General features: G+C 36.8%; 1 protein-coding gene across 2 annotated transcripts in view; it reads left to right on the top strand.

Annotated features, from left to right (window-relative positions):
* The window catches only part of SYTL4 (synaptotagmin like 4), a 215177-nt gene that overhangs the window by 173258 nt on the left and 19454 nt on the right, over positions 1-22465 (top strand). The window contains exons 3-8 of one of the 2 annotated variants that reach the window (XM_049644040.1): positions 14627-14703; positions 14825-14904; positions 18927-19106; positions 19358-19573; positions 19708-19817; positions 20046-20148. In XM_049644040.1, the coding sequence (XP_049499997.1) occupies positions 18997-19106; positions 19358-19573; positions 19708-19817; positions 20046-20148 (539 nt within the window). In that variant the 5' untranslated portion in view covers positions 14627-14703; positions 14825-14904; positions 18927-18996. The remainder of the gene's footprint in view (positions 1-14626; positions 14704-14824; positions 14905-18926; positions 19107-19357; positions 19574-19707; positions 19818-20045; positions 20149-22465) is intronic. The other variant, XM_049644042.1, reaches the window with a different exon arrangement.

Genomic DNA, 22465 nt, shown 5'->3' with positions numbered 1-22465 from the left:
TTCTGTTTTGTCCCCCTCCTGTTTTTATATTATTTTTGCTTCCCTTGTGTTCATCTGTTCTGTGTCTTAAAGTCCTCATATGAGTGAAGTCATATGATATTTGTCTTTCTCTAACTTTGCTTAGCATAATACCCTCTAGTTCCATCCACGTAGTTGTAAATAGCAAGATTTCATTCTTTTTGATTGCCAAGTAATACTCCATTGTATATATATACCACATCTTCTTTATCGATTCATCCATTGATGGACATTTGGGCTCTTTCCATACTTTTGCTATTGTTGATAGTGCTGCTATAAACATGGGGGTGCGTGTGTCCCTTCAAAACAGCACACCTGTATCTCGTGGGTAAATGCCTAGTAGTGCAGTTGCTGGGTTGTAGGGTAGTTCTATTTTTAGTTTTTTGAGGGACCTCCATACTGTTTTCCAGAGTGGCTGCAACAGTTTGCATTCCCAGAAAAGGTCATTATTTAGAGCAGGGGTAGCAGTGGGGTAAGGTTTGGGTTGGAGATTTTTAGTGCTTGAGGAAGGTTTGAAATAGTTATTGTGGTGAACAGGAAAGCATAGTTGTAGTGTCAGGCAGTGTTGAGGTGAGCTTGGTGACAAAGAATTCATATTGATAATAATCTACCAGATTGTGTTTTTTTTTTCCCCAGTAGATCTCAGTAGCTCCAGTGCAGGCGTAAAGCACAACAGTTGGGCTCTTCTAGAGTTACATTTTTATCAGATATTTGCAATGAAAATGGGTTATTGAGGATATTGACAGAGTGAAATTGAAACATTAGAACTCAAGCTATTTAGGAAACGAAGTGAAGACAGGAAGGAGCTGACATAGCAGAAGGGTGTTTGAATTCATGATATGAAAAGTAAAGTCCTGGATGATAAACTCTTGGGTGTGACTTAATATGATATTTGATATTTTTGATGCCAGCTCATTCAATCAACAAATATTTATTGTATGAATATTATGTGCCAGACAGTGCTCTAGGCACTGAAGATACTGAGATAAACAAAACAAAGTCCCTTTTCTCATCCAGCTTACTATCTAGTGGGGGAGATTATTCATTTTTATAAAAGGGCATCCTCCTTGATATGCTGATTACTGATTGTGTAGTTTTACTTAGAACTAATAATAAAGTCAAATATTTACATATACAGGGTGAGGAAAGTCCATCTAGACATTTTGAGTGCCTTGCTTTATTGTAAGTTATAGTAACTGGATTATGAAAATGTATACCTCCCCCCATAAAACTTTTTAATGTACTTTCATATGCTATGTCAGAACTGAAGATAAACCAAATATATATGTGCATAATTTGAACATTTTAGCAGTTTTAATTTTTTATGCTTTAGTATTTTTGAATATCAGGCATTGTTTCTAGCTTAGACCAGATGTTGATAATGCATGTAGTAATCTTGTTCCAGGGATTTGATGTAATATGTAAAGTAATTACGGTTAAGCAGTTTAGAAGGGAAGGAGGACTTGTAGTACATTCACATTTTACCTTTATTTTATATTCTCCATGTATACCTACTCTTTTGTGTATATATTTTATGTATATATTTATTAATATTTTATTTGAAGTAAATTAGCATTTATTTTATGTCTTATAGGTCTTAAATAAACCTTAAGATTGTCTGCCACAGGTATAGTTAAGTTTAACCACAGGTTATTTGATTGTGGTTAAGGTTTCTGTGGCCATAGCTAGGTCACAGTATCCCTAAAATTAAAAAAGAAACCAAATGCATGAAATCACAGTTAGGTGTGAACATGGGCTGGATTAGTCACAACCATCATGATTTCTCATCTAAGGGGACTGCGTGGGTGAGTTTTAGGTGACATGGCCTGCAAGGAAGAATTAGATGCTTAGCTAGAGTTCAGTTAGAAATCCCCATCATCGGTGACCCTGGTAAAAGAGGGTCTTCTCTGAAGGGATGATGGTTTATAATAGCTTGTTGACTAAAGAAAGATAATGGTGTTACACACAGTCATGAGACTTAATGAAGAATGACAATGTGTTGGTTCTCACCACACTTTAATAATGTTTTATGCATATAAATGACCTGGATTTTAAAACGTGGTTGTTTTTAGTTGGGGATTTTTGATCTTTTTAAGTTTTTGAGCTGTTAAGGAAGGGACTTTGGCAGAGAAGAGGATGAACTGGCCATCCTCCCCGGCCCCCCATCAATCTCATGGCGTTCTCATGAGACTGCCTGGCTCGTATGAGAGGTAGCTCTAAGTGTAGGTCTTGCAAGCTGGAAAGCAAAACGCAATTTGACTTATATATGCATTTCTCCTGTTGCCAAGGGTGCTATTTGGACACATGGTCTCATTTTTATGATCTTTTATATATACTTACTTCTATGTACCATGTTTATGGATATCTGCCTTCCAGAACTGGTGGTAGGTTTAAGACATCTGGAGTTGCTGAGGAGCAGGAAAAAGTGTGAAATCATGAAAATAAGACCATATTTTCATGTATCCAAAAAACCACTCTGCAGGAGAAATATGTGTATTAAGACAGCTTCCCTCTGGGACTTACTTTAGAAAAGTATGTATTATTTTAAGTGGGAATTTCTTCAAACCACTTATGACCAGAATTTGGTGGCATTGAAAGGTAACCATGTGGTTTCCATCGGGAGGAAATTATCCCCACCTGTGTGTGATTCTAAGAACTAAGGAAACATTATATTTTAGTTACTTCCCCCATATATTCCTACTGTCCTTTAGAAGGGAAATGCTGGATGAGGGGAGGTCAGGGGACTGAGAAAGTAAGCCAGACTGAGGGCCTCTCAAATGTTTATCTGTTACTAGCTGAAGACTTTTAAAAAACTCTTTTCCAGTTACTTAGGGTAAGATGTCTCTTTTCCAAACATTACCATGTATAAGCAATATTATCAGACAAAGAAGAGACTGTATAACATAGTGGTTAAGAGCTCAGACTCTGGAACCAGACTGGGTTCCAAAACCAGACTGTCACTTATAGGACAAATGACCTTGGGCAAGTTGTTTGCTCAATATGTGCCTCCCTACCCTCATTTGTAAACATAATAGTGTAGTATCTGCCTCACAGTATGATCATGAGGACTAAATGACTCCATCTTATATGAAGTGCTTAGAAAAGTGTTTGGTCCATAGTAAGCATTCTAGAAGTGTTACTGGCTTTCTTCTCCTCTTCCTCTTTCTTCATCTTCATCAGCTGGTGGCTATCTTTAAGATATCTAAAACTGCTCAATGCCTCACTATATGCAAACTCCACTTTTATGGAACCTGTTTTGCAAAGGATTGTAAGGGGCAAAAGAACCATGGTGCAAACCCAAAATCAGAATATTGTAAACTTGAGAACTAGTTTATAAATTTCTCATTGTTAGGGGAAAATAACAACTTGGCTACCATAACACTTCTAAGAATGGACCTCAGTGTAGGAAGGCCTGGACACATTGTCTGAGGCATGGATGTGCTCTGTGGGTGAGGTTGTGGGGGTCTGGACCCCAGTTGACCACTGGGAAGCCTAAGTTGCCCTTTGGGTTTGGAGCCTTGATTCTGCTCTTCTACATTATCACCACTCTTGTTTTTCTTCTTTTTGATTCTATTTTTAAAATTTATGCTATTTTGTTATGTTTTATGTATCTTTGTAAGTCATTTTAAATCCTGTCTGGAACAGTGTATAAATAAATATCTTTTAAACTGATCATATCCAATTACTAACATTTACTTAATATTTATGCTTGTCAGCCTACCTCCATGCAGAGAGATATGGTGACTTTCCATCTGGGCAAGACTGCTGATTAGATTTCTCAAATTTCATAGTAAGATGTCAAAACAGCCATATGCTTGTATCTTTTTCAAAGCATATGGTGAATAATAATTAAACATCTACCAAATTGGCTGCTTATTGTAGACTGGGCACTATGTTCTACCCTTTATTCATGATGTACACTGGAATCCTCACAGCCTTAGGCAGGAGCTCCTATTATTAATCACTGTTTTTATAAATGGGGAAACAGAGACTCAGGTCAAATAACTTGCCCAAGGTCACACAGCAAAAAAAACAAAAAAAAAAAAAATAGGAAAGCTCTGATTGGAACACAGGCAGCCTGCCCCCAGATTCAGTGCTTATAGGCACTATTCTAAGCAGTACTACTCGTAATTAGAAATCTAGCACATCAGAGCCCCAAGTCCTAGTAGAAGAGGCTGTTCTGTGTTACAGAACATTCACAGGTTCTGAAGGTTTTACCTCAGTGTATATCTTTAACATGCCCCTTTCTATCTCTACTACTACTGCCTTCTACTTTGTGCTCTCATCATCTGCCCTCTAGATTTATATCACAGCCTTCTCAAATCCATATTCTGCACAACTGTCAGTGTTCTAACAAGCCTTTGCATTACGTAAAACCCTTCAATGGTTCCCATTGTGAAAGGTTGATTATACGTTTCTGAGCACAGTATATCAAACTCATGGTATGATCCCACCCTACCCCCCATCTCTTTCACATCCTCCTTTACAATTTACTATCCCATATTGCTATACTGCTTGCCCATACCGTGTTGCTTTATGCCTCCATGCTGTGTTCTCTACTTGATTAATCAACACATACACATTATTTATAGCTAGTTCATGTGCTATTATTGTTGGTATCTCTTTCTAGTTCTCTTTCCCCAAGCTGGACTTAGTGTCCAACCTTGGTATTTTCAATAATACCTTGTGAATATATTTCTTTGGTCACCATGTTCTTTTATGATTATTTAAGTATCTATTTCAATAGACTGTGAACTGCTTTGGGGCAGGGGCTATGCATTATTTTATCCTTAGCCAGTTAGCACAACACTTAACATGTAGTTGCCCGTCTGAACTAGTGTGTATTCTGTAAACAGTGCAAAATACAGAGCTGCAGGTCAGGGGAAGAAGTCGGATTTTAAAGGCCTGAAACCACACAGACATTCAAAGGTAACTACCAGGACATAGAGGGAGGTGTCACAGAAGAATCTTTGGGCCAGATACATTTACATTATTTAACCCAGGGGCCAGAAGGGGCTCAGGGAGATGGGAGTAGGGGTCTGTATCCAAAGAAAACTTGGAAAAAGAGAAACCAGATTTAGCAGCTTTATAGTTTGAATCTACCTTAAATTTGTTTGCATGGCTTTGATTAGATGTCTAAGACAGATTTTAATAAAATATTTAGAGTTGTTTTCTTGGAGGGACATCACCCTAAAATTGAAAGAGACAGTTGAGGGGCACCTGGGTGGCTCAGTTGGTTAAGCATCCGACTCCTGATTTTGGCTCAGGTCATGATCTCACTGTTTGTTGAGTTCAAGCCCCATATTAGCCTGCATAGCCTGCTTGGGATTCTCTCTCTCCTTTTTCTCTCTCTGCCCCTACCCTGCTTGTTCTCTGTTTCTCAAAATAAATAAATAAACTTAATAAGAAAATTAAAAAAGAGAGAAAGGGACAGTTGATAAAATGACCAACACAGTATCCCAATGTAAACATTTTATTGACTGTAACAGTGTTACATATTCACTCAGTTGTTACCAACCAAAAAATGTTATCAGTTGGTGCCTTTGTGCATAGGTGGCTGGATCCAGACAAGGGGATTTAGGGAAACCCTGCATTTCTGGAAGCTTTCCTTTCATGGATTTTTTTTTTTTGTACAGTGTGCAGACTTATCACATAATCTGTTTTGGTCTCACTTTTCTGTGCTCTAAAATTCACTCTTTTACCTTCAGATTTTCAAATAGTAATTTTTTCCAAAAGGGGATAGATTTTGCTGGCTTTTAAGGGCTATGCCTCATTTATGTTTTGGAAAACCCACACATATAATAGGTATTAATTCTGACAGTGCTTTAGATAGGTCTGCCTCAGATACTGTAATTGCTGTGTTCACAATTAGTTAATAGAGTTCACTTCTGAATATACTTTATGGCAGCACAAATCCATATTCATTATGCTACCCTACATGCATCAGGGCAACTGTATTTTACAATCATCAGAATGATTTATTCTTTCCTAATTAACATACATCATAAATATATGCAAGCAGGATCACAATGACATATGGCAATTTGTAAGAATGGTTTCCCTTCACCCTACTTTAAGCAAAGCATTTCACAACTTTTTTGATCAGTCTCTCTCACCACCAAAAATTTTTATCACCCCTAATATATGTATATTTCCTTATAAACTATATATTCACCACTGTACTAATATTATATAAGACATTCATTTCTATAAAAATAGAAATACAGATGAAATGAACACTTTACAGTTAATTTTAATATTTATTAATGGTGTCATAACCCTTACTCTCATTTTGGTGAGAAAACTGACATTAATGTGCTTTATTTATTTATTATTTTATTTTTTACAATTAAAATTTTTTTAAATTTTTTTAAAAATTTACATCCAAATTAGTTAGCATATAGTGAAACAATGATTTCAGAAGTAGATTCCTTAGTGCCCCTTACCCATTTAACCCATCCCCCCTCCCACAACCCCTCCAGCAACCCTCTGTTTGTTCTCCATATTTAAGAGTCTCTTATGTTTTGTCCCCCTCCCTATTTTTATATTATTTTTGTTTCCCTTCTCTTATGTTCATCTGTTTTGTCTCTTAAAGACCTCATATGAGTGAAGTCATATGATTTTTGTCTGTCTCTGACTAATTTCACTTAGCATAATACCCTCCAGTTCTATCCACGTAGTTGCAAATGGCAAGATTTCATTCTTTCTGACTGCCGAGTAATACTTCATGGTATATATATACCACACCTTCTTTATCCATTCATCCATCGATGGACGTTTGGGCTCTTTCCATCCTTTGGCTATTGTTGATAGTGCTGCTATAAACATGGGGGTGCATGTGTCCCTTCGAAACAGCACACCTGTATCCCTTGGATAAATGCCTACTAGTGCAATTGCTGGGTCGTAGGGTAGTTCTATTTTTAGTTTTTTGAGGAACCTCCATACTGTTTTCCAGAGTGGCTGAACCAGCTTGCATTCCCACCAACAATGCAAAAGAGATCCTCTTTCTCTGCATCCTTGCCAACAGCTGTTGTTGCCTGAGTTGTTAATTCTAGCCATTCTGACAGGTGTGAGGTGGTATCTCATGGTGGTTTTGATTTGTATTTGCCTGATGATGAGTGATGTTGAGCATATTTTCATATGTGTATTTACTATTCATATATTTTCTTTGGTGATGTATTTGTTCAAAGTTTTGTCCACTTAAAAATGTTGGTTGTGTAGGGTTTTTTTTAAATTATAGTTTTGAGAGTTCTTTGTATATTCTGGGTACAAGTCCTTATCACATACACTATTTACAAATATTTTCTTCCAGTAAAAGGCTTGTCATTTTAGTTTTTTATTAGCATCTTTCAAAGAGAAGAAGTTTTTAATTTTACTGAAGTCTAGTTTACTAACTTCTGGATCATATTTTAAGTGTCATAACTAGGAAATCTTGACATTTTTAAAAATTTTACTTTTGGATATCCAGTTTTTCCAGCATCATTTGTGGAAGTGATTACCATTTCTCTGCTGAATTCTTTTGTACCTTTATCAAAAATCAAGTGACTGTAAACATAAGGTTTTATTTCTGAACTCTTCTGTTGTTCTGTTTATCTTTCTGTATGCCAATTCCATTCTCACTTGATTATTGTAGATTTACGATAAGTCTTGAAATCAGGTTATGTAAATCTTCTAACTTTGTTCTACATATGTTTTGAACCTCACAATATATTGTTATATATATTTTTTTTACTTTTAAAAGTCAATTATTGGGGCGCCTGGGTGACTCAGTCGGTTAAGCCTCTGACTTCGGCTCAGGTCATGGATCTCACAGTAGTTCGAGCCCTGTGTCGGGCTCTGCACTGACATCCCAGAGCCTGGAGCCTATCTCAGATTCTGTGTTTCCCTTTCTCTCTGTCCCTCCCCCACTCACACTCTGTGTCTTTCTCTCTCAAAAATAAATAAACATTAAAATTTTTTTTAAGTCAATTATTTTTTTATGTTTATTTATTTACTTTTACAGAACAAGAGCATGAGCTGTGGAGGGGCAGAGGGAGAGGGAGAGGTAGAGAAAATCCCAACCAGGCTCCATGCTATCAGCATAGAGCCCAACACAGGGCTTGATCTCACACACCATAAGATCATGACCTGAGCTGAAACCAAGAATAGGATGCTTAAACAACTGAGCCACCCAGGCAGTCTGGCAGTCAATTATTTTTTATTAAAGTGTTGCTGACACACACTGTTACATTAGTTTCAGATGTGCAACATGGTGATTTGACAAGTTTGTACATTATGCTGTGCTCACAAGCAAAGCTACCATCTGTCACCATACAATACTGTTACAATACCATTATCTGTATTCCCTATGCTATACCTTTTATTCCTGTGACTTATTTACTTCATAACTGGAAGCCTGTATCTCCCATTACTCTTCACCTATTTTGCCCATACCCCCATGTTTCTCCCCTCTAGAAACCATCAGTTTATTCTATATATTGATGGGTCTGTTTCTGCTTTTTGTTTGTTTGTTTGCTCATTTGTTTTGTTTTATAGATTCCACATGTAAGTGAAATCATATTGTGTTTGTCTTTCTCTAACTTATTTCACTTAGCATAATATTTTCTGGGTCCATCCATGTTGCAGATGGCAACATCTCATTTTTTTATGGTGAGTAATATTCCAGTGTGTGTGTGTGTGTGTGTGTGTGTGTGTGCGCGCGTGCACGCACCATATGTTCTTTGCCCATTCATCTATGAGAAAAAAATATTTTTAGGGTGCCTGGGTGGCTCAGCTGGTAAATATTTGAGTCTTGATTTTGGCTCATGTCATGATCTCACAGTTTGTGAAATCGAGGCCCGAGTTGAGCTCTGTGCTGATAGCATGGAGCCTGCTTGGGATTCTCTCTCTCTTCTCTCTCTGCCCCTCCCCCTGCTCTTGCTCTCTGTCTCTCAAAAAATAAATAAACATTAAAAGAAAAACTATTTTTACCCCATAGTTTGCCATTGCATGTGTTCTTCATTCCCTTTTGCAGGACCACATTTGTATCTGGATTATTTTTCTTCTGCCCAAAAGACTTTAACAATATTTATAGTGCAGGTCTACTGGCAATTAATTCTTTCAACATTTTCATGTTTGAAAAAAGTATTTATTTCACCTATGCTTTTGGGTGATATTTCACTGTGTTTGGAATTCTAGGTGGACAGGTTTTTTGTTTTTTGTTTTTTGTTTTTTACTTTCAGTATTTTAGAGATGTTCCACTGTCTTCTCATTTCATTGTTTCCAGTGATAAATCTCCTTTCATCATTGTCTTATTTCTTTGTGTGTAACATGTACCCCCGGCCCTAGCTGCTTTGAGATATTCTCATTATCTCTGGTTTAAAAAAAATTGACTGCAGTGTGCCATATCGTGTGTTTTTCTTTATGTTTCTTTTGCATAAAGTTTATTGAGTTTCTTGGATCTGTGAGTTTATAGTGTTCATCAAATTTAGAAAAATTTTGGCCAGTATTCCTTCAAATATTTTTTGTGTTCCTATTTCCTTTGGTTACTCCAATTACATGTACATAGTCAGCTTAAAGTTGTTCTACAGTTCATTAATGCTCTCTTTTTATAAAATTATTTTTTCTTACTGTTTCATTTGGATAGTTTCTGTTGCAATGTATTCAAGCTCTCTAATCTTTTCTACTACAATGTGTAATTTGATGTTAATCCCATCTTGGGTATTTTTCATCTTAGACATTGTAGTTTTTGTCTCTAGGTTTGATTTTGGTATTTTTAAATATCTTCCATATCTTTATTTAACTTTTTAAAATTGGAATACAGTTATAATGACTGTTTTACTGATTTTTTTGTTAATTCTAGCCTTTCTGTCAGTTCTTGGTCAGTTTTTGATTGTTTTATCTCCTCATCATGGACAGTATTTTCCTGCTTTTCTGCGTGCTCGTTAATTTTTTTTTTATTGAAGTATAGTTGACACACAATGTTATATTAATTTCAGGTGTACACCATAATGATTTGATAACTCTATATGTTATTCTATGTTGAGCTCACCTCAAGTATAGGTACCATCTGTCACCATACAACACTATTAAAATGCCTCTGCTGAACCTTTCATCCTTGTGACTTATTCATTCCATAACTGGAAGCCTCTGCTTCCCATTCCCCTTCACCCATTTACCCCTTCTTCCACTCCATTCCCCTCTGGCAACCACCAGTTTGTTCTCTGTATTTATGATTCTTTTTCTGTTTTTTTTTTTTTATTTGTTGTTTGTTCATTTTTTTTTTTTTTAGATTCCACATTTAAATGAAATCATATGGTATTTACCTTTCCCTGTCTGACTTGTTTTACTAGCCTGATACCCTCTAGGTTCATCCATGTTGTTGCAAATCATGCCTGTTAGTTTTTTATTGGGTACCAGATATTGGGAATTTTACTTTGCTGGGTACTGCATTTTTTTATATTATTATAAATATGCTTGAACTGTGTTCTGGGATGCACTTGAGTTACTTGGAAACAGATTGATCCTTTCAGGCTACTTTGTTGAGATATGTTAGGCAGGACCACAGCAGCACACAGTATAGGGCTAATTAGTTCCCAGTATGGAAGCAAGACCCTTCTGAGTACTTTGTCCCATGCCCTGCGAATCATGAAGTTTTCCAGTTTGGCTGGTGAACAGGCACTACTCCTGGCCCTGTGTGGTTGACAGACACTGTTGTTTGAATCCTTTCAGTTGGTTCTGTCCTTGGCCCAGGTAATTTCCTCACAGGCATGCCATGCACTGATCAGTGCTGTGCTGAATACTCAGGAAGACCCTTGATAACTCTCCAAAGATCTGTCTGTGTGTGGCTCTCTCAGTACTCTGTCCTATGAACTTTTGCCACGTGGGTTTTCCCAGACTCTCAGCTCTGTCACCTCAGCTCAAGCAGTTCACCAGTTTCTGCCTATATTCCTCTTCCCTGCACCATAGTCTGGAAATTGTCTCAAGACCATAAACCTGGAAAAAATCGGAGGTCTTTTTTTTTTTCAATATATGAAATTTATTGTCAAATTGGTTTCCATACAACACCCAGTGCTCATCCCAAAAGGTGCCCTCCTCAATACCCATCACCACCCCCCCATCAACCCTCAGTTTGTTCTCAGTTTTTAACAGTCTCTTATGCTTTGGCTCTCTCCCCCTCTAACCTCTTTTTTTTTTTTTTTCCCTTCCCCTCCACCATAGGTTTCTGTTAAGTTTCTCAGGATCCACATAAGAGTGAAACCATATGGTATCTGTCTTTCTCTGTATGGCTTATTTCACTTAGCATCACACTCTCCAGTTCCATCCACGTTGCTACAAAAGGCCATATTTCATCCTTTCTCATTGCCACGTAGTATTCCATTGTGTATATAAACCACAATTTCTTTATCCATTCCTCAGTTGATGGACATTTAGGCTCTTTCCATAATTTGGCTATTGTTGAGAGTGCTGCTATAAACATTGGGGTACAAGTGCCCCTATGCATCAGTACTCCTGTATCCCTTGGATAAATTCCTAGCAGTGCTATTGCTGGGTCATAGGGTAGGTCTATTTTTAATTTTCTGGAGGTCTTGCCCTATTTGTTTATTTTCTTTCAGGGACCACAGTTCTTCACTGCCTGAAGCCACCACTGTTTCACGTATTTTATCCATTTAGGGTGGTGGCTTATTTTAGGCAAGGTGGAAATCCACTTTTCGTTACTCTGTTTTAGCTAGAATTAGAAGTCCACTGACTTTCTCAAGTTACAAATTTCATTACCAAGTATAATTTGTAGCCCAGTTTCAATTAACCTTTCAAAAATGTAGACACCATCACATTTCTTGTCATAGCCTTATCAGTTCTGATTATATTCAAAAGTATACAGTAGCAGGGTAAATCTTCTCACATCACTAGTTTCTGTGTAAAACCGAGTATCATTTGCTTAACAATAGCAGTTTCTATCCTTTGAAAGACTCTGATTCACTTTTTTTGTGTTTAGTGAAGTATAAATTTTACCAAAATTGCCCATTTTCCCTGGCCCAAAGAGCAAAATTCTCTTGTATCACTTTAGTGGGACATAATTGATATTCCAATAGGATTTATATGCAAAACCGTCAATAATTACTACTTGTAGGTTTAGAGGAATACTTTAATACCAATTCAGTCTTTTTGCCCTTGAGCATGGGTCACTTTTTCTGAGATTCTTCTGTAACCTTTAATATTATTAGCATAGTTTCTCACTTTTAAAAACAATGCTTGAAACTTTAAATGGTGTATAGATGCACTTTAACTCACTGTATTCTTTAAAAGAAAGTACGTGTCCTTTTTCAAGGACATTCAGGTAAGTCTTAAAGCATGAATACACATATAAACCTGACAAAATAAAAATAGCTAACATTTAGCATTCTTTGTGTTCACATTACTTCAAGCACTTTACATATTTTAGAAACTCATTTAATCTTTATAACAAATCCAAAAAGGTAGGTAAAGTTATTATCTTCATTTTACAAATGAGAACATTGAGGCCCTGAGAGGTTTAGTAACTTGCCTAGGGTCACACAACTAGTAAATGGTGAAGTTGGGATTCAAATTCAGGCAGTCTGGCTCCAGAGCCCATGCTCTTAACCATGACACCATACTACTTCAGGAAAACAAATCCACTTTTGTCTCAGCTCTATTACTGCTCTTCAATTTCTGTGAGTTAAGTTTAAACATATAAATATAGATTTATTTCTGGGTGAAGACATTCAGTAAACATTTATTGACCTTATACTGTGTATCAGACAGTGTGCTAAATATGTTCCTTGGAGTATGAAGTCCAGATACAGTGTCTGCCCTCAAGGAGGTTATATATGGTAGAAGTTTCTAGTTTGAACATGCCCTATATATTTAGGAGATGGGGAGGTACCAAGGTGTCCAACAAATGAAACACAGCAAAATCTGTTTATTTTCTGCCCAGTCCAGGGACATTATGTGATGTTTTTTCTAATTCACATCAGTTTCCATTTGGGGAACACCAACAATGATTTTTAATGTACATACTATTCTTATAAGGATTTCTATATTTTTGATAATCTTTTTATATTTTGGGCCCTTGTACAAGGTCATATAACTAATAAATAGCAAAGCTAGAATTTGAACCCAAGTCTGTCTTACACCACTATATTCATTATTCCATGATTCCTATCAGTTTGGCCCAGTTTTTCATTTTTATAACTGGTATTCAGAATTTAAAATAACTTGAGAGATCTCTCCCCACCCTTCTTGAAAACTAGCTGTTAATGTTCACTTATTAATTAATGTTATCTCCTAATCTATAGGTTTAGGGTATAAATTATATATATCCATTTGGATATATAATCAAGAAAGGTATGTTAACCTTTCATTTTCATAGATTTTTCAGTTCCTTCTTGCTTTTGTGTTTGCATTAAAATATTATCTTGAATTTTGAGCACTAAATTGTACATAATTTTCTGAATAAACAAACCATCTTTTCTAAAATAACTTCTTGTGTGTATGAGGTCCCACAAGGATGCTATATTAAAATATTTAATCTGAGTCTTGACACCCCACGACTAACATAGAACAATTGTCCATCAGAGCTTGGGTTCAGACACTCATGTTATCTGAGCTATGGTTTTCTCAGTGGATAATCCTTGCTCTTTTGGCTTCACATCTGTGGCTGAATTTCAGTGAACAGCTTTAATAAGTTTTTTGGGCTTTGGTTTCTCCACTAAACCCTAATATTCATCAGTTGGGAGAATATGAAAGGTCACAGATTTCCTAACTTCAAATCTGTCTGGTTTCATTTGTGCTTCCATTATTTTTCTGAGTTATGTTTTTCAAAATGTGTTATATCATTTACCATAAAACTTTGCATATGAAAGCATTATTTTTATTCCATATTTTCCTTTTTGAATTTCTAGAATATATTCTATGATATGGGAGTGGTAGTGGTGGTAAAGCAGGCAGCAGATTTCTTCTTTAAGATATTAATGATAGATTTAGTACAATTATAATTTTTCTTTGACCTATAAGTTATTTAGAAATGTCTTTAAATTTCTAAAATGTTTTAGGATTAAAAATGATCTTTTGTTCTTAACTTCATATTTAATTTTCTTGAGGTCAGAGAGCATGATCTGTAGGAGAATGATTTTTCTGAAATTTACTGAGACTTGTATTATAACCTAGTACATGATTATTTTGGGAGGTAAATGGTCCACATGCACTTGAAAAGAATGTGATTTTCCAATTGGATATAGATTTCTACATATGTCCACCAAATCAAGCTTATATTGTTGTTCAACTTGTCTATATATTTACTAATTTTTTATCTCCTTGTGATAATAACTGCAAAGAGGTTATATTGATGTCCCATTTTGATGCTTGATTTTTCAATTTCTCTCTAGCGTACTTAATCTTCCTTTATATATTTAGAAGTGTTTTTATGAGCGCATACAGGTTTATTTACTCTATGTACTAATTTTCTTTATTATTATAATGCTTTTATTGTCTTAAAGTTTTATTGTATAGGTGTTAATATAGCTGCCACAACTTTCTTTGGATTGGCATTTACCTGGTATATCTTTTTCCACCTTTTTTTATTTTCAATCTTTCCTCATCTTTGTTTTAGATGTGTCCCTTGTAAAATGGCACATAGCTGGATTTTTAAAAATTTTATACAATCTGTTAACCTCTGCATTTTAACGGGTGAGTTTTGCTCATATATGTTTTTTATGTTTATTGATATATTGGAGTTTGTTTTTAACCATCTTCTTTTTTCTATTTGTCTCATTTTTTTCCTATGCTTTCCTTTTTCTCCTTGCCTCAGAAATTTTTTATTATCCTGTTTTCTTCTTCACACTACTGATTGTGCAAGATTGCATCTCAAGTGAACTGGCTGGCAACAGGGTTAGTGTTTGAAATAGCAACCCATGGTCCAAAGAGGGGTTGGGGTGGGATATGACTTTTCTGAAAGGAGTCAGATTGGCAAGTAATGGGAGAGGAGGTGGGGAGCTGAGGAAATCATGAGTGGTGTATTCTTTACAAGTGTGAAATAAAGATGTCTGGTGGGAACTGGAAGAAAGGGAAATGGGAGTGTGAGATCAATGAAGGCTTAAAAATAGAACCTGAAAAGACTAGGAAAAGGAACTGGACTAAGGGCAAGTAAAAAGACGTATGAGTGACAGTAAGGGTCCAGCTGAGGTTGGAGACTGAGAATTATGTAGGACTTGGGTATAGGAGCATACAAGGCAAGACTATATTATTGGTACAGGTTTGGGATTTTGATGGGCAGATGCAATAGAGGGATGAAGGTATATGCATATGGAAGATACTGGTGAGAGTAGTTCAAATGTTGAGCCATCTGGAGACCAGAATGGGTTGGAAAGGAAAATAAGTAGGAATCAAGTAGACCAAGAGAAAATGGGACATAGGCTCAAGAGACTGTGGTCTTGATTAGGTTGAAGAATAGGTATAGTGAGAGTGTGCTATGGTCAGAAAATGGGGATTCCTGAATTTAAGATTTTAGAAGAAGGCAATTCTGGTTGTTCAAGTCCATGAGAGCGAAAAACAAGAGATATACAGTATTAGCAGTTCCATTTTCTTATGGTGCTATCTTTATTTCCTCAAGGATTTTCTTACTTCCCTGGATTTTGATGTTACTTGGTCTCATTATTGTGCCAATGTGCCTATCTCATTACAGAACTCTGCTGCCACTCCACAAATCTGACTTCATTCTCATTTCCAATGTGCCAGTAGTGCCATCTATAGTCTTTAACTGCCAGGCAATTGGTGATATCTATTTTATCCATGAGCTGCTGATATTTTGGCCAGTGCTTCACTCATAATCACCCATATGAGAATCCATTTGTACAATGCTTTTAATTGCTCTGTTCAATATTTTATAATTGTTTTGGCCATGATCCTGCCTGGACAGGGCCAGTAGAGCACTAGCTCTAGAATCAGATTGCCTGGGCTTGAATCCCAGCAACTTCAATTGCTTTTTGTTTATTAATGGGCAAGTTAACCCAGCCTTTCCTGGGTCCTCATCTATAAAATGGGGATAACAATAGTACTTCATTCTTGGGGTTGTTGTGAGGATTAAATTAGTTAATATATAAAGTACTTGTTGCCTGGCATATAGTAAATTCTCAATAAATGGAACTGGTGGGATGATGATAGTGATGATGATCAACAATAGTGGCAGCATATGCAGCACTATGTGCCAAATATTGTGTTAGGTGGTGGGCCAGATACATAGAAGAATATTGAAAAAGTCTTTGTTCTCACAGAGTGTATATATTCTCCATGGGTATAAGAACTAAGAATTCTTGGGGCGCCTGGGTATCTCAGTTGGTTAAGTGTCTGACTCTTGGTTTCCACTCAGGTCATCATCTCACGGTTAGTGGGATCAGGCCCTGCATCAGGCTCTGCGATGACAATGCAGAGACTGCTTGAGATCCTATCTCCTTCTCTTTCTGCCCCTCCCCTGCTCACACTCTGTCTCTCTCTCCAAATAAATAAATAAATAAATAAACATTAAAAAAAGAACTAATCATTCTTCCTCAAGATTATCTAAGAAAGGGTCTATGAAGGAAGCTTAGTATCTTATAGTTCAGTAAAGACCAGGAAATAGCCAAGTCAAGAAACTGTTGAGGTTTCAGGAACCTTGTAACTGTGCTGTGTTGTTTATACTCTCAATTGTCCTGTAGGTAATTAGTAAAACAAAACAAAAGAGTGAAAAAGGGCTCGTGGTCTAGTTTCAAGGGGAGCAGAGAATGTAAATATGGGCCTCACTTCCTTTCTCACTGGGTCTACCCTGAGCTCTTTGACTCCCGTGACTACCAAGTGTATACTTTCAGATACAGTCTCTCTTCCTGAGGACCAGCCCTGTGCCTCCAACAATTTTCTGGGTCTAATTACCTGGATGTCCTGTATATAGTACAAACACAATTATGACTAAAATGAAACTTCTTGCCTTACTTCCATACCTGTTTCTTCTCTTATAGCTCTTATCACAGTTAAGATTATCACTAATCTACCAGTTGATAAACCCAGACATGCAAGGTGGGCATCTTTGACTTTGTCTTCCTTCTTCATCCTCTTAGTTACTCCATTCTGTCAGTTCTTCTTTGCAAATTTTATTCTCTGTTCTTTGTCTTGCTGCCCTGGTTTACACCTGCCCTGTAGCAGATTCATCAAGTATGTGTATTCCAAACATGTGTTCCAAATATTGTGATTAATTAACACACATTATTTCATTTTCTTGAGAACTTTTTGAGATATGTCATTCTTGTACATGAGAAACCAGAAGGTGACGGAAATAAAACGGCTTGCCAAGTTGGTTAGAGGCACACTTAGTAAACTGAAATTGTCTTTTGTCTGGACTATTACAATAATCCTGTCTCTTTTGAATTTTCTTTTTTGGTATTTAAAAGTAAGACACTTTTATGTAAAAAAATCATAACCATACAAAGCAAAAATTAAATGTTGCCCCTCCCAATTGTAGTCCCCAAGAAAAACCAATGATCATGGTTTTTGTTCCAGACCTTTTTTCTCTACATATACAAATGTATGGATAAATACTTTATCAAAGGTGTCATTCAGTATAGTCCTGCAACTACCTTTTTTTCCACTCCAAGATGCATCTTCATACAGATCTACCACATTTTTTAAATGGTTGCATAATATGTGGTTATATGGAAGTATTATTTTGTTTAAAGAACTATTTTGTTTTGCTCTTACAAATATTGCAGTAACATTCTTGTGTATATACCCTTGTATGCACATCTATATGGGTATTTCCATCAGGTACATTCTTAGAAGTGATATTGCTTGGCTAAGGAATGTACATATTTTACAATGTGTTATGTACTTCCAAATTGAACTTCAATTTGTCCTTTGAATCAGTCTTTCATACTATAGCTAGAGTGATCTCTGCAAGATGAATTTGATCACGTGATTTCTCAACATCAAAAACAAAGCAACAATAAAGATGTTTGATGGATTTCTATTGTCTGTGTAATAAATTTAAAAATTCTTAATTTTTAAGAGTGAGAGTTATAAAATTTAGCCCCCCCATCTTTGCTACCATTTCCCCCCACCAACAAAAATTTACTGTTTTATAATGAAAAATACACCTCTCTGTAAAACCTACCATGTATACAAATCTTTCTCTTCTCTCTCTATGCAAGATAGAATTAGTTATTTTCTTCTTTAGTTTCCCATAGCATTGAATTTATTATCCCTCTCATAGCACTTAGTACATTGTGCTGTTTTTATGTGTATCTGTCTCCCCTACTAGTCTGTGGACTTCTTAAGGACAAGAATTGTGTCTAACTCATCTCTATATACCTAGCACTTTGCACAATGCCTGTCAGAGTGGGTGCTTAACAAATGTGCGAAGACATTCTTGAGGTAGTGACAGCAATAAGAACTTTGGGAGATAGAATAGCTTATGGAAGTTTTGTAGTGTAGCATGAAGCTGAGTCCTGAGAACATGGAAGCTGGTCAGGAAAGGAGAAATGGCTTCAACTGGCAGGAGTCCCCATGTGGTTTTCTCCTCTACTACAGAGACCATCTGTCTGATTATTTGGATTAATACACTTGGGATGTGAGAACATTTAAAGTATTGAAAATTGGATGATTGAGGATCCACTTGGTAGAGGGGGAGTTTGACTCAGGTGTTCTGTGCTTATTCCAGACTAAGTGGCTTATGCTGAAAGACTCAACCCTTTTTCTTCAAAAATCAAAGCCTCTTCATTTTCAGGGCAGGATTCAGGTGGAAGTAGGAATAGTAAATAGGTCAGCTACACTTCAACATTGTGTTTTTATCCTGACTTGAGGGGAAAGTAGCCTATTAAAAGGCCCTAGGGCTGTGGTCTACTCTGGAGTAAATTATCTGTGTGAAATTAGTTCTTATCTTATTTCAGGCAACTCTGGTAACTCTGCTGGTCTGATTGCTTTGAAGAAAGAAGAGTAGAAGAAAAAATAGAATAAATCATGTCAGAGATACTTGACCTTTCTTTTTTGTCTGAGGTGGAGAGGGATTTGATCCTCAGTGTTCTACAACGAGATGAGGAGCTCCGGAAAGCAGATGAGAAAAGGATTAGGTAAGAGTTCCAGAAAAAAGCATGAGTTCCCAGACCTTTGACCAGTTTTGTCTGAACCTCTCCTTACACCTCCCATGTGACTTTCAGAGGAACATGTGTGAGGTTTACAATTCCTCACCGGGTCAGGTGGGGCTCTGAAGTTGTTGCTTTCACAGAACCAAATAGTATTACTGTCTCTGCCCCTCAACATCTCTCCATCCAACCTGTGCAGATGGCAAATGTGCTTGTACTTCTGTTTGGGGTCTTGGCAGGCGACTGAAGAATGAGTTACTGGAGATAAAAAGGAAAGGGGCCAAGAGGGGAAGCCAGCACTATAGTGATCGGACCTGTGCTCGGTGCCAGGAAAGCCTTGGCCGTTTCACTCCCAAGACCAACACTTGTCGGGGCTGTAATCATCTGGTGTGTCGGGACTGTAGAATCCAGGAAAGCAATGGTACCTGGAGGTGCAAGGTGTGCGCCAAGGAAATGTGAGTATCACCTATGGAGAGAGGAAATGAGGCCCCTGCTGTGGTGAGAATTTCCCTCCTTGGCCTTTGTTAGCTGAATGATGAGGGCCATTTTTTTTTAAATTCATCTGTCATTTTCTTCTATGCCTTCCCAGAGAGCTGAAGAAGGCAACTGGTGACTGGTTTTATGACCAGAAAGTGAATCGCTTTGCTTACCACACAGGCAGTGAGATAATTAGGATGTCCCTGCGCCGTAAACCCTCAGGTACTGATCTTCCTGGAATTTTTTTTTTTTTTTTGAGGTGCTTAACTTCAGTGATAGATCCTCTGGTGTGGAATCCTATTATGTTCTTACTGGTGGTAGTTTCACTTCATGGGCTCTGGGGGCGGGGGTGTAATATAAAGATAATATTGCCATCCTGTCTGCAAGTGTAATGTATTCCCCTTCCCCTCTCATCACCACCACCCTGCCATGCTTTTGTTTGTCTTGAAGTGAATAAAAGAGAGACAGTGGGACAGTCCCTTCTTCATCAGTCACAGATGGATGACATCTGGCCAGGAAGAAAGATCATTCAGGAGCAACAGAAGGAGCCTAGGTAAGAACTAGCAATCACTTTCAGAAATGCTATACATCCTTTTAATTCTATCATTTTTAACTTTCTTCTATTTAGAAAATAATAGTTGCTTATTACAGGAAAATTTGGAAAGTACAGAAAAGAATAAATAAGGAGGGAAAAAAAATCCTAATCCCACTACCCACATGTAAACATTAACATTTTCTCATATTTACTCTGTTCTTTTAAGAACAATTTAAAGATGAATAAAAATGACACATACTTATTATTAAAAATTTAACTAGTATAGGAAATAATAAAGAAAGCAACAAATCGCCCAAATTCCTACTACCACAGTATTCACATGTAAAAATTATTTCCAGTACCTTTTGTGCATATATATAGATAGAAGGATGGGTGGGTAGATAGACTGAAAAATCTGCATTATATTGGATCATAATATTTACATTAAAAGCATGCTATTTAATTTTACTTGAATTTAACAGAATAAAACACTGAAATAAAATTGAAGAATTGCTAATCTTCAAGTGTTTCTTTACCATAAAAGATATTAGTCATTAACATCCCACTAAGTTTAAGAAAAAAATATAAAAACCATTGAGCAATCATTTTTTTCCTAGTATCTTTTTGGCAACAGCCTTATTGAAATACAATTCACATAACCATACAATTCACCCATTTATAGTGTATAATGCAGTGGTTTCTAATATGTTCACAGAATTGTGAAACCATCACCTCAATTGATTTTAGAACTTTTCATCACCTTAATAAGAAACCCTGTACTCTTTAGTTGTCACTTCCCCAACTTCCTTTTCCTTCCCCATCCCTCAGCAATCACTGATCTCCTTTCTATCTCTATATTTGCCTATTGTGGACATTTCATTTCAATGGAATCAAAGACTATGTGGTCCTTTGTCTTCTCTCACTTAACATAATGTTTTCAGGCTTCATCTATGTTATAGCGTGTAGCAGGACTTCATTTCTTTTCATTGCCAAACAGTATTCTATTATATGTATATGCCATATTTATCCATTCATCTGTAGATGGGCATTTGGGTTGTTTTCACTTTTTGGCTATTATGAGTAATGCGGCTGTGAACTTTCACTATGATTTTTTGTATGAACATACATTTACATTTTTCTTAGGTAGATACCTAGCAGTGGAGTGCTTGGCCAGTCATTTAGTCATTTAAAAAATCTACCTGTTTCAATAATATCAGTGGACTGTCTGCTATGAAAGAGGAGGAAATTAGCTTTCTTACACTTCCTACCAATGCTTTCCCCTACTTCCTTTTTTTATTACTCAAATTACTTTTACTTTGTTAGCACTTATAACATTTACATCCTGCTGTGCAACCATAAACCATCTGCTTGTTTTTAATTTTTTTAATGTTTATTTATTTTTGAGAGAGAGAGCGCACACGTGCCCACAGGAGCCCACACGAGCAAGTGGGGGAGGGGCAGAGAGAGAGAAAGATACAGAATCAGAAGCAGGCTCCAGGCTCTGAGCTATCACCACAGAGCCTGATGCGGGGCTTGAACCCACAAACCGTGAGATCGTGACCTGAGCCAAAGTCAGATGCTTAACGAACTGAGCCACCCAGGCACCCCTGAACTAAATCTTTCTTCTGTTTTCTTAGCCATGACTTTTTGAACTTATGACTTGACACTTTACTCCTTATTTGGCTGCTGCTGGTGAATTGTTTTGGCTTTTATTTGTGTTTTCCCCCTAGATTTCCCTCAGCCAAAGAGAAATAACTTAATCATATTTTATATGATTGTTGAAAAGCAATATAATATGTAAAATGAGTAAATAAAATATGTAAAATGTAGTCCCCTGTAGCCTCACTGCTTCTGCCCCCAGCTATTATCATTAATAGTCATTACTAGTTTTGTTGTATGGACTATCATAACTGTCTAAATGTATAAATATGGATTGGATTCTTACATTTTCATTTCTTTTTAAAATTTTTTTTTAAGTTTATTTATTTTTGAGACAGAGAGAGACAGAGCATGAACGGGGGAGGGTCAGAGAGAGAGGGAGACACAGAATCGGAAGCAGGCTCCAGGCTCTGAGCCATCAGCCCAGAGCCTGATGTGGGGCTCGAACTCATGGACCGCGAGATCGTGACCTGAGCCGAAGTCGGACGCTTAACTGACTGAGCCACCCAGGCGCCCCCATTTCTTTTTTAAAAAGGATCATACTACATACATGTTAGTAAATGATAATAAATGAAAGAGAAAGAACTTTGAAAACTCCATAATATAGATAATCCAGTAGAAAATTGGCAAAGTATTTGAACAGACATTTTTCCAAAGACACTATATAGATGTCAAA

This window comes from Panthera uncia, chromosome X (assembly GCF_023721935.1).
Source record: "Panthera uncia isolate 11264 chromosome X, Puncia_PCG_1.0, whole genome shotgun sequence".
Classification (NCBI taxonomy): Eukaryota; Metazoa; Chordata; class Mammalia; order Carnivora; family Felidae; genus Panthera; species Panthera uncia.
Note: the sequence above shows the minus strand (reverse complement) of the source record. Positions and strands in the feature narration are given on the sequence as shown.